Source organism: Thermobia domestica, chromosome 11 (genome assembly GCF_964235325.1).
Source record: "Thermobia domestica chromosome 11, izTheDome1.hap1.1, whole genome shotgun sequence".
Lineage (NCBI taxonomy): Eukaryota > Metazoa > Arthropoda > Insecta > Zygentoma > Lepismatidae > Thermobia > Thermobia domestica.
This window is the reverse complement of record NC_137464.1, coordinates 3,766,096-3,778,736: the sequence shown is the minus strand read 5'-3', so window position 1 is coordinate 3,778,736 and position 12,641 is coordinate 3,766,096. Positions and strand designations below refer to the sequence as shown.

The window sequence follows — 12,641 nt, the reverse complement described above, 5'->3', positions numbered from 1 at the left end:
TTCACATGTTTGGTCTACTTGATGTTGCAGAACATGTATAGGCTAAGGATAACTCAAATGAAAGTGGAATGAGGTCGCTACATCATGTGATAGATGCGTGTTTGAGTAAGCAGGTGATCACGTTCTCTGTGGTCAAATTACGGCATCCTCAAACTGACTGCAACGAGGGAATATAGGGCTCATTGTATCGCTTCCGTACGGGTAGCAAATGAAGAGAGTATTACAAGCACCTGTGACGTGCCGTGAAAAACCAGCGCCCGGGGCGAGAGTATACCACGGCACCTCCGTATATATGAGTGAAGTCAACAGACCAGCCGCGCAGCGCCACCATAGTTTGTGCAAAGCGTAATAAAATTTTCAAATATAATCCCTGCTTTTCCTTGATTTTGAGCATACCTTTTCCAACATCTTAGATATGTGCACATGCATTTTCCTGACATGAGTAAAATTATAGGACCACTTTCTACAGCAGGAAGAGGATTTACCGGTAAGTACATACTTGTAATATTCCAAGTAATTTTTCCTTTATATTTTTCCTTATTTTTTTCTTCCCGAATTTCACGCCCCTTACTTCGGCGCCCGGGGACGTCGTCCTGCTCGTCCCCACTCTCTCACGGCACAGTACTGGCAGATACAACACTATATTTTAAGATTGAGAGCCACAGTGGTAGAACTTGATTGTTAATATTAGAGAAGCCATTTAGGTAGGATTAAACCTGAGATCAAGTACAAACCATCAAACGATAGAATTGAATAGTTTTGTACGCAATTGAATAAGCTTTCCAAGCAGCATGTGAAAAGTATACAGTGAGTACATGTAGCCCAAATGACGAACTGACAGCAAAATTTTAAAGTTACAGGAAAGGCAGAAAGAACATACAAAATGGTTCAAATTTTTGTTTCATTCAAGGCCTAAGTACAGAATACTATGATGTCTAAGCCTAACATAACAAGTGCATTCAGTTACTGGTAGGTAAACACGCATCAGTTCCAAATGTAGATAAAAACTACGGGAGGTGGTGTCCACTACATCACTTTTTCACAGTGCCAAGGTTATCGAAGTTTGGAGCCAAGTGAAGACCCGTAAACTACAAATATTTTTAAGTTTTCTTGAAAATTCTCAGGCGTAACACCAATGTTTCTATGTTTCTTGCAGACATTGCCGTGGGAGCTCCGTATGAGAATAGAGTAGGAGCCATTTACATCTACCATGGAAGTAGTAGTGGGCTACAATCCCATTACGCACAACGAATAGCAGCTGAGGATGTTTACGAAGGTCTCGAAGGTTTTGGAATAAGCATAAGCCAAGGGGTAGACGTCGATAATAATCTTTACAATGGTGAGTTCCTTAGTTGTTAAGTAGGAATACTTTTAAATTTGTAGGAAAATCAATCTGGGGTGAAGATGCAGGAGCTAGTCTTTTTCATAAAAAGATTTTTTTTTAATTTTCATTATTTTGTTATTGAAATATCACCTTTGTTTTCCTTTGGTGGACAATTTATAAAGCGCATTTACAACATTCTCTTCTTATGAGTCTTATGTTCAGTCCGGGTCTAGCTATCTTTATTGGTTTTTGAACTAGCCTTTCATTAGCCATTCATTGACTCACTCCCTTCCCTTCATGTCTTCCTCTGAAAAGCCCCATATTGTAGTCCACATATGGAATTCAAAGACAAAAACGATCATCTTTAACTAAAGAATGAGTCAGATAAAACTTGGCCGCTTTCCTCCCGCCATATTTTTTAGTATATAAGATGAACATTGGCAGCACTGTGCATAAGCAAGGACAGACTGCCGATCTTCCTCACGAATAGATTGTCAGTTGTGAAGTGCGCGTGGTGTGGTAAAGAACGATTAGTCAGTTAGAAAAACGAAAACTAATTGTGAACAAATACCTCGAAAATCCAGGTATGTCCTTAAATAAATTAAGCAAACTCGTAAAGTACCCTCGGTCTACTGGGCAAAATGTGATTAAAAAGTACACACAAGATTTAACTGTTGAAAGAAAACCGGGCTCAGATAGAAAACCGGGGACTAGCCAACCGAAGCTGGAGAAAATGGTTACTGCATTGCTGCGTCAGAATCCGAATTTATCGGAAAGAGCAGTTGCTGGTGTGGTCAAAGCGTCCCAATCTACAGTACACAGAATTAAAGCAAGGAAAGGTTTACGATCTTTCAAAGTGCAAAATGTACCTAACCGAGACGAAAAGCAACAACTGACGGCAAAATCCAGAGTAAGAAAACTCTATGATCATTACCTTACTCAATATGAATGTTGCATTATGGACGACGAAACCTATTGTGTCGCTGATTTCAGTCAAATTCCCGGAAAGGAGTACTACGTGGCACTGAAGAGGGGAGATGTGCACGATAAATTTAAACAACGGAAGGCATCCAAATATCCCCAAAAATATTTGATTTGGCAAGCTATTTGTTCATGCGGTAAAAAAAGCAAGGCGTTCATCACAACAGGTACAATTAACGGCGAAATTTATACGAAGGAGTGTTTACAAAAACACTTGTATCCATTTGTGATGTCACACAGTAACTCTGTTTTCTTTCGGCCAGATCTTGTTACCTCTCACTACTCTAAAGCAGCCACTGATTGTTATAAAGAAAAGGGTATCGTCGCAGTTCGAAGAGAGGCAAATCCACCAAATTCCCCTGAACTTAGGCCAATTGAAAAATATTGGGCCCACATTAAAAGAACATTGAAAACATCAAAAGGGAAGGCGGCTGACTTGAAAACTTTTCGTCGCAAGTGGACTGCAGCTGCCAATCAAATAAAAGAAGAAGATGTGCGAACTCTTATGAAGCGGGTTAAAAGTAATGTACGAGCATTTTTCCATAATTAGTTCTTTATGATATCTTTTGTGTGTTTATTTTTTTTACTTTATAGTCAACTAAAGTATTAAAACGATCTTTCTTCTTTTCATTTCTTTACCTACTTTTTTGGTCAAAGTTACTGGCCAAATTTTTTCTGACTCATTCTTTAATTGTGATCTTTATTTCAAGTTTAAGCATTAAAACGTGCTACATGTGGATGCAACATATTGGGTGGCTTAAAAAAAAAAAAAAAAAAAAACATAATACGGAACATATGCGTGAAATGATCTAATACGAACAGGACATAAAACTGAATTACAAATAAACCGGTTGGTAACACTGCTGTTTACATTTTAGTTACAAAAGTAGTCTCTTGCACTGGTTCGTTGGTCGGAATATATCAAAGTGCAATGACAAACGTAAATATTAGTTGCTAACGAAACAACGTATAGCTACAAGAGCTCTTTCTTGGCTAAACGTTTAGCGTACGTGCCTTTGGCGTGGGAAATCCGGGTTGGATTCCCGGCGGGAGCTCATGTGGTTCGGATTCCACGTTAATCATTAGGTCCCGTCTCATATAGCCTCGCTGCTCAAAGGGACGTTAAACTCAATTAAACTCAACGTATAGCTACACCTCTTGGAAACGAAATCTAGTAATTCTTTTTAGCATTCGTCGCCATTTTTCCAAAAAGTCTATGTCCTAAGTTATTCAACTACGTACGTTGAGATGAAAAAATCTAGATCCCTCGCTCAAGCTCCAGAACCTGATCTGACATAAAGATGACCGATCCAGACGGAACAAAGAAAATACGTTCTTTATCAAAGATCATAAGATTCCAGCATTGCCAATGAGCCGAGGACTATGAACCTTGTTCAGGGCAGCACTTTGAGGGAAAGTTACTGACAGTAACACATTGTATATGCATATTTTACCTACAATCTATATATATAAAAGAGAACGCACAAAATCCTTTGTCCGCTCATCACGCTAATACGGCTGAACCGATTTCTTTCATTTTTGGGGGGTTGTTAGGATTTGGACCCTAGATGGTTTTTATCATATCACTTTAATTTTCAATTGCCAGTGTCTTGAGATAATTGACCAATCAGGTGTCAATACGTACAAAAAATCCTTTGTCCGCTCATCACGCTAATACGGCTGAACCGATTTCTTTCATTTTTGGGGGGTTGTTAGGATGTGGACCCTAGATGATTTTTATCATATCACTTTAATTTTCAATTACCAGTGTCTTGAGATAATTGACCATTCAGGTGTCCATACGTACAAATCCTTTGTTATTAGTTCATCATAGGTATAAAAATAAACGTATTTATATGCAACCCGCATGACCCTGTGACTCGGCGGGTTAACATAACTGACAGGCGCTATAAATCACTTGAAAGCGAAAAAGTAAAAATTATCTAAGTAACAAAGTTTATTGCGTTCCGGGATGACCGCAGCGAAGCGGGGCGGGTTGGGGTGACCGCAGCGAAGCGGGGCGGGTTAACATAAATGACAGGCGATATAATGTTAACATTAGTGCAATCTTCTATGGTTTTTATCATATCACTTGAAAGCGAAAAAGTAAAAATTATCTAAGTAACAAAGTTTATTGCGTTCCGGGGTGACCGCAGCGAAGCGGGGTGAACGCTGCTAGTATGCCATAGAGCTATAGTCACTGACCCACACGACATTGTCTCTTACCTTAAGTTCATTCACACAATCACTTTTCACAGACAAGGTTTTTAACTACATTCTTCTTCATTTTCTTTTTCTAATTCTAGCTCCACAGTTTCATTTAATTTCAAGAGGTAACCGTATGGTCTTTTGACAGCCTATTGGTAATGCTTGGTGTGGTACATTTTACCGTAATCAAAGTTACGTGGAGGGCATTCCTAATGACATGCTATAAGCTTCTTGAGTGACTCCTCGGTTAAACTAGAGAAAGTATACCAGTAAAATATTATCTTACCTCGAAGAGCAAAGCTAATTTTTGTCCCAAAATCGCTGCTTCAATACATCGAAAAACGTGTAGCACTTTTAAGGATATTAACATTACTCACTAGTTCTCTTATTACTACTTAAATAAGTTTCCATGGATATATATAGTAGAAAGACCTAAAGTGATCTAGCCCTGATCTCGTTTTCAATGTAATCAACTGTCATTTATTATTATCGCTATTATTACTTCACAACGTAAATGATAGTTTTATATACTACGTACAACAATATATGGTGAGTCTGGTGGTCATAATACTGATGTCGCTGATTTCATACACCTAGCTTGTAAGGGAACTAACCCCAAATGTTTTGTCTTCCTTTTGTTACAGATATCGCAGTCGGAGCTTTCAAGTCTGGTCACACAGTGTTGCTTCGATCTCGCCCAGTTGTCACTCTTAATATTATCCCCCCTTACCCTGTGCAGAAGCTGAACAGAAATCATACGTATTTTAACGTTACTGTGAGGTTCCATTACAGTGGACAATATTCTCCAGACGAGCTTGGTGAGTTTCAAATTCTGTTCTTACTGACATATACAGTGAACAATAAAATTAGTAGCTTCTCCGTTAGAATTCGCAGAGATACGAACTCATTTTTCATATGGCTTCAATTTCTGTAGTAGGATAATTTTTGGTTATATGGGCAGTAAAAGAAAAATGTTAAAATTTCTCATAGATATTAAAATATAACTTGACAACAAATATTAGAGGAATGTAGACTTATACCTTGTGTTTATTCTCATAGAGTTTGCTTTCAAACATATTTGAGTGATTGTGAAGGAAATTAAAAATTACTAAGCTTACTGCAATTGTCCATATTTAACAAAAACAACTCCGAAAGAAAAAAATCTGTCTGATCGGAAAAAATGGTGCGTTAAAGGCTTAATTCCTTATGTCCACGATACTGAAATTTACAAACAAAATGTGCAAATCAAATAGAGACAGTTACTCATCTTTGTTTTTCAAAATAACACAGCTGTCTTGCACATCTGTATCCAGCTTTTAACTGGTGTTCACAATGTTATCAACTAACAAATTCAGTTTTAGATTAATTGTGGTATGAATAAAATCTCTGGAAACCTTAGTTCCGCCCATGTTACCCAAAACTACCCTATCTTAACAGTGAAAACCTTCTGGATAACCACTACATTATATTGATTACCCCTCTTCATGGCCAATTTTCACCACAGTGGAACTGTAGATGGTGATTCGTCAACGAACAGAGACGGGTTTCTTCGGAGATGGTTGAAGTAACGGTAAATTCAACTTCAACCCCGTGAAAATCGGTTTAGTACCGGTAAGCCTGTTTTAGGGAGTTTCGGATCATCGCCGCTTTCTAGGAATCTTTGCACTCGTATCATCGTCACATTATTTAAACGTTAACGTGGGGGGGGAGTCATAAGCAGAGCTAGCCTAAGACCCACAGGGTGTGTGCAAGAATCTTGGCACCCTTACATCGGAAGGTTTTGGGGTATGAAATACCTCTCAAGCAAGAGGAAGGAACCAGGGGATCTTCGATGTTTTCCTTAAATCAACTCTTGAAATTAGCGTTTTAGAGCTATTTCTTCCTAAAAAGCTAAAGGAATATAATACCTTAAAGCACTGTTTCTGAATCGTGTGAGTCGTGTATCCGTGGTGGACCACGAGAGATTGTAAGCGGGATATTTTGTTTTCATTAAACTGTATCTTATCATATTGCACACACCTGGGACATTTCTAATGTAGCTAATTCTGCTAGGTTTCAACCAATTAAGAAGAATAGAATTTCAAAACTTGAAAGAAAAAATAAACTTACCAAAAGATGCATCATCCATCGCAGGTGAATGATAAATTCATTACAAACTCTATGAATGTGTCTTTTCTAATATCTCCATTGTGAAGTGCAGAGCTTCAATCTCTACTTCTTTCCATATCAATATTCAAGAGCTCCTTCGTGGCTAAGCGGTTAGCGTACACGTGTTTGGTGTGAGAGACCCAGTTTTGATTCCCGGCGGGAGCTCATGTAGTTCGGATTCCACGTTAATCAATAGGTCCCGTCTCATATAGTCTCGCTGGTGAAAAGGACGTTAAACTCAAAATCAAATCAATATTTAAATTATGCTATTTACATATCTATATTTTAATATATATTCTTCTACGGCAACTCAACGATACGGTCTTTTCCCCGAAAAGAACAAAATCTCCATCTATTCGTAACCCACCGCGCCTCTGTTTTGAAAATAACTGACTTGTAACTTAGCCTAATCTAATCTAATGTAACGTAACGTAATCTAATCTAATCAAATGTAGTACACTTTGATACTTGTTTTTCGATTTTCGTGTGGTCCTGTGATACAGGAGAAATGCCATATGCATGAATAACAGTGGACGTAATTATACAAGAAGTAAAATAAGTTAAGTTTTGATATGTGGAAAGGAGTAGTATGTTCTTAAGAGACAAAATAAAATCAATTGAATGAGAAATAAATCAGGATAAAAACAAAAATAAATCGAAAGAAATTAAAAATATAACCACAAGTTAAAATAATTAACTAATAGTTTTTTTAAAATATAAATACGCGTACGTGTATATATATATATATATATATATATATATATATATATATATATATATATATTGTAAAAGTTTTTTTCTTTTAGGGTAGGGCTAAAAGATAGTACACGGGAGATTTGGACTTGTACATCACCTTTTATTATAAACTTTCCTCTTGTATACAATAACTATTACAAATAAATATAATAAGTTCCTCTAATTATTTAGGGTTTGTTAGTGAAATTATAAGAGTACAATGGCCATGACTCTTAGGGCTTGTTGAATGGCTTCCTGTCAGTGACCATGAGTCTTAGGGCTTGTTGAATGGGTTCCTGTCAGTGACTACGAGTCTTAAGGTTTGTTCAATTGGTTCCTGTCAGTGGCCATGAGTCTTAAGGCTTGTTGAATGGGTTCCTATCAGTGACCGTAAGTCTCAGGGCTTGTTGAACGGGTTCCTGTCAGTGACCATGAGTCTTAAGGATTGTTGTATGGGTTCCTATCAGTGACCATGAGTCTTAGGGCTTGTTGAACGGGTTCCTGTCAGTGACCATGAGTCTCAGTGCTTGTTGAACGGGTTCCTGTCAGTGACCATAAGTCTTAAGGCTTGTTGAATGGGTTCCTATCAGTAGCCATGAGTCTCAGGGCTTGTTGAACGGGTTCCTATCAGTGACCATGAGTCTCAGGGCTTGTTGAACGGGTTCCTGTCAGTGACCATAAGTCTTAAGGCTTGTTGAATGGGTTCCTATCAGTAACCATGAGTCTTAGGGCTTGTTGAATGGGTTCCTATCAGTGACCATGAGTCTCAGTGCTTGTTGAACGGGTTCCTGTCAGTGACCATGAGTCTTAAGGCTTGTTGAATGGGTTCCTATCAGTGACCATGAGTCTTAGGGCTTGTTGAATGGGTTCCTATCAGTGACCATGAGTCTCAGGGCTTGTTGAACGGGTTCCTGTCAGTGACCATGAGTCTTAAGGCTTGTTGAATGGGTTCCTATCAGTGACCATGAGTCTTAGGGCTTGTTGAATGGGTTCTTGTCAGTGACCATGCGTCTTACAGAGTTGGTGGTTTGATCGACCGGGCGAGATTCATGTCTTGTGTGTTGTCCTGTCTCTTATGCAGAAATGTTACTGACTGTTTGAATCTTCGTCACTTGCCAACCGCTGGCAATAGTGGACAACGTATTCTTGGTTATCGTCTGAAAAGTGTTTACATCTATCACATGTAGGAACACGTGGAACTTTACAATATTATTAACAGATAATTTGAAATTCGATGCTCAAATTCTGTTTTAAGTTGTAAGAGGCAGAATTGTAACATAGGTTAGTAGTAGTAATAATTGTCAATCAATATTCTTAATCAAAGAGTTTTGGATGCACTCGGGTAAATAACAGGAATAATAACTGTATCATGTATTATATTTGATATATTTTATATGTTTCCTTTTGCACACAGGTATAAATGTTGAAGTGGAAGTGGATCCCGAATATGCTAGAGCAACGTTGTTAAATAGTGGAGATAGCAAAGATTTTTATCAACTAAATCTACCCAGAAGTAGTCATGGTGAGCTCATTTTACAAATGAAGGCGAAGGTACGTTACAATCCATTTGTAATCTAATCGTTGTAGTTGAGATTTACGAGTCAAACGACGTTCAGCAGAAACCGTAAAGGTAAATAAATGTACTTCCATCGTATATCAGTATCCGCCGCTACTAGAAAGACATTTTTCCTACTATGATTCGAGGGGACGGGTGCCTCTGTTGAAGATTTTTTTAGCTGAGTACTAATATGAATCAACGGCGCCGACTGTCCAAAATTTATGTGGGTGCATATCAATGGCGGTACATGTTATATGTTTTCAGGGGAATCTTGATATTTTTTGATTGATTTCCTTTTAGTTAAAATCTTTTATGAATACTGTCATAAATTGCCGTGCTCAGTTCTATGCACAATATAGTTCCATATTGTCTTGGAGGGATGGCCTTTTATTAGACCAGAGACAGGCAAGGAAGGGGGAAGTGTGTTACTTGATGACTTTGGACAGACACAATTGAAATGAACAATTCTATTAGAGGTTAGAAATTTTTAACTCTCCTGCACTTCTTCATTTGACCTAAAGTAGACACCTTTCAAATTTTCATTCAAATTTCCTAAACACATGAAAATCAAATATGCCTTGCTGATGGCTGCGGGTTATATGGCCCAGAACCTGCCAGTCTTGTACTTTTGACCAAATGAGGCTTAACCTTATCATGAAAGATTATAACGCCCGTCCTTGGAAGACCACATCTCTTAGGTTTTCTTCTGCAACGATGCAAGGGTGTTGACATTGATTCCCACTCACTCCAAGAATAAGTAATCACCAGGGGCGGACCCACACTTCTGTATTGCAATTGTACGTTTACTTAATTTGTTTAACGTTCACATATCATATATTGACGTTCTGTCAACACTCACCACATTTCAAATGTTATATTTTAAACATAATAATTACTTATGTGTTGAAATGATTGTGTAAATACGTACTACTTATTTATTTCAATGTAATTATGTATGTATTGAGGAATATATCATTAAATTTTAGAAAAAATAACCAAAAGGGAATCGAACTCATGGCTTTCCAACTAGAAGCCTTCTGCTTACCACCGAGCTAACATGAACACTCATTCAAACTTCCTTCTGACGAAATAAAACTGAATTTCAAAGACAACGACATTCAAATCCATTGCAAATGTTTTTCCTTTGTCTTCCTCCTTCTACTCTGGATGAATTATTTAATATGTTCGCTGTATATACTTTTACTGGAATTATTCTTTTACGTATGGACTTCTTCCCTGCATAGTTCTCTTTTCTTTAGCTCTTACTGTTTCTCTCTGTCGATGCCTCTTGCAGCGCCGCCTTACATCGCTCAGTTCAATATCTCTGCTTCTAATAATCTTAGTGTTTTCTAGGATCACGCAGTAACACTTGTTATAATACTCTGCACGATAATTATTAAATGGCGGCCAAGTTCGTTAATGGAGTCAATTCGTTAACGTCTTAAGAGGTAACGGTGGCTTTGATGGTGCTTTCTATATTCCATACATGTATGTGTAACCATTTCGAGTTCGGTATTCGTGGTTCGTGGTCCTACCAATAAGTATTCTCCTAAGGCCTTGAATTGGACGATGAAGGACCTCTCCAAGAAGGGTTACAAATTGTTTCCAAATCGCTCGTCGGTCTCAATGATATGAGCATTAGGCGCCGAGAGGTTCGGGTGTCTCGTCTCGAAAACCTCAGAGACGATCAGACGGTCATCCAGACCATAATGCACACAAACATCACGCACACAAACAACGAAAACATACCAGATTAAATAACACTATACTTATTTATTAGAATGCTATTGTATAAAAAAATAACGAAGAGAAATGAACACAACAGTTAACACATAATATGTATAATAATCTTCATTACTGAAATCACACTTTGCCCTTTTAATGCAATGTAGCCCTAATATATATATATATATATATATATATATATATATATATATATATATATATATATATATATATATATATATATATATATATGACTGATGAGATTATATCTGAAATTTCACTACAAATGCTTCTCTCACACCACTGACGCACTTAAGGGATTAGCACTGGGGGAAAAGTTGATTGGATAATCCCACGTAGAAATCCAGTTGCTGCGCCAAACAATCCTGAAGAGTTAAGATGAGTCTTCAGTAAAATATCACAGTTTCCAAAGTGGAATGCTGATGTTGGAGGGCGCGTTTAAAACTTTTTGGCGCACAAGGTTTGTGAAGCTGGGACTTATTGATTGGGGCTAGCCGTAAGAAAACGTCCTTCGCCCGCTAATAGCTTATGCCCCTTAATAGAAAATCAAACTTAATTCCCGACGCAACGTGCGTGGTGGCTGCACACAATTCCGGTGTCAAACTACCTGAGCGCCAAAGCTCAAGGTACGAGCTGCCATGGTCGACTGAAGAGTGTTGGCAGTTCATTCTAAAAACCACTCAGTTAAAGCACCTGTATACACATGCAAACAGAATACAGAAAATAATTTATGTTAATTTTAGTCCACTGGTCACAATGCACGAGACACTGCGATAACTCGGGCGTGAGAAAGTACAGACAAGAAATTGCAAAAGTAATGCGACTAGCGTCACTCTGGTCACTTGAAAATCTGGTCAGCTAGTATCTCCATAAATGATTAAAAAAAACACTTAATTCAGTTCCAAATAACTGCAGAAGATATATTGTGTGTAATAATAAGTCAGGGAGAAACACTGAAATGGTTCGTCACTAACTGAAATGTTCTCATCAAAAAGCAAATGTTTTAAATATATATATTAAAAAGCAATGAAAGACTTCTTTGTCCACTTGTGTGGGAAAGAAGCAATTCACACCGAAGAAAGAACTTATATGCGTCGCAGAATAAAGTATAAATCGAAAATAATAATCAATGTCTTTACGAAATATACAGAGTGTCCACAAAAAATACTTCTATAACCTGGTAGCGGTTATATATGCAATTTTTTTAAAAAAAACTATTTCTTGTAATGAATAGTTGAGTGAATATTCTGGCTGGGTTTGCTAATGAACTCAGTCCGTTAACGTCTAAACTTTTAACATATATGTGTCTGGTGTCTGTCTCATACATGTAGGTTCCCATTATCCTGTTTATTGTTTACTTTTTCAGTATAGTAGTGACATCACGTGGGCAATGAAGAAACGAACCTTCAGTATATGTCAACTATTTACCTTACAGCTCTTGATTCCGGTGCTAACTCAGCACATTTCAAACTGTGCCATAAGCCTTATTCGGTGGAATGATTCAATTAATCGGTATCTATTTGTAGACTAACAGCTAGAATTTGTAGCTTTAATTCTTTTTAGCTGAATTATCTTAAGTTTCTTCATAAAATGTCTCTAATTGCAGGAGAATAATCAGCAATTCCTGGATCCAATTTCAATCCGTGTTAAAGCCTTTCTACCAGAATATTCCTCGAAGACACCGGAGAATATAGTCTGGGTACAAGGCATCCACGATGAAGAAGAGCCAGAAGAAGGTAAGATGGATTCCGCACTATTTATGTTTTTGACATCTTGAACACAGAAAACCGGATCCAATTTTCTCGGAAGAGGGAGAGGGAGCTCAACAGAGTTGTCAAAATATGTTCTCGGAGGTCTTTTTTTCTTTCGAACATCATTTCCCCAGGCAAAAGATTCCTTGTTACCATCTCCACCTATGTCCATCAATGCTATATTACTCTA

General features: G+C 37.7%; 1 protein-coding gene across 1 annotated transcript in view; it reads left to right on the top strand.

Annotated features, from left to right (window-relative positions):
- Nucleotides 1–12,641, top strand: part of LOC145663828 (integrin alpha-4-like) — a 187,091-nt gene that overhangs the window by 85,923 nt on the left and 88,527 nt on the right. The window contains exons 9-12 of the mRNA XM_081729925.1: nt 1,157–1,339; nt 5,158–5,331; nt 8,811–8,947; nt 12,307–12,436. Coding sequence (XP_081586051.1) covers nt 1,157–1,339; nt 5,158–5,331; nt 8,811–8,947; nt 12,307–12,436 — 624 coding nt within the window. The remainder of the gene's footprint in view (nt 1–1,156; nt 1,340–5,157; nt 5,332–8,810; nt 8,948–12,306; nt 12,437–12,641) is intronic.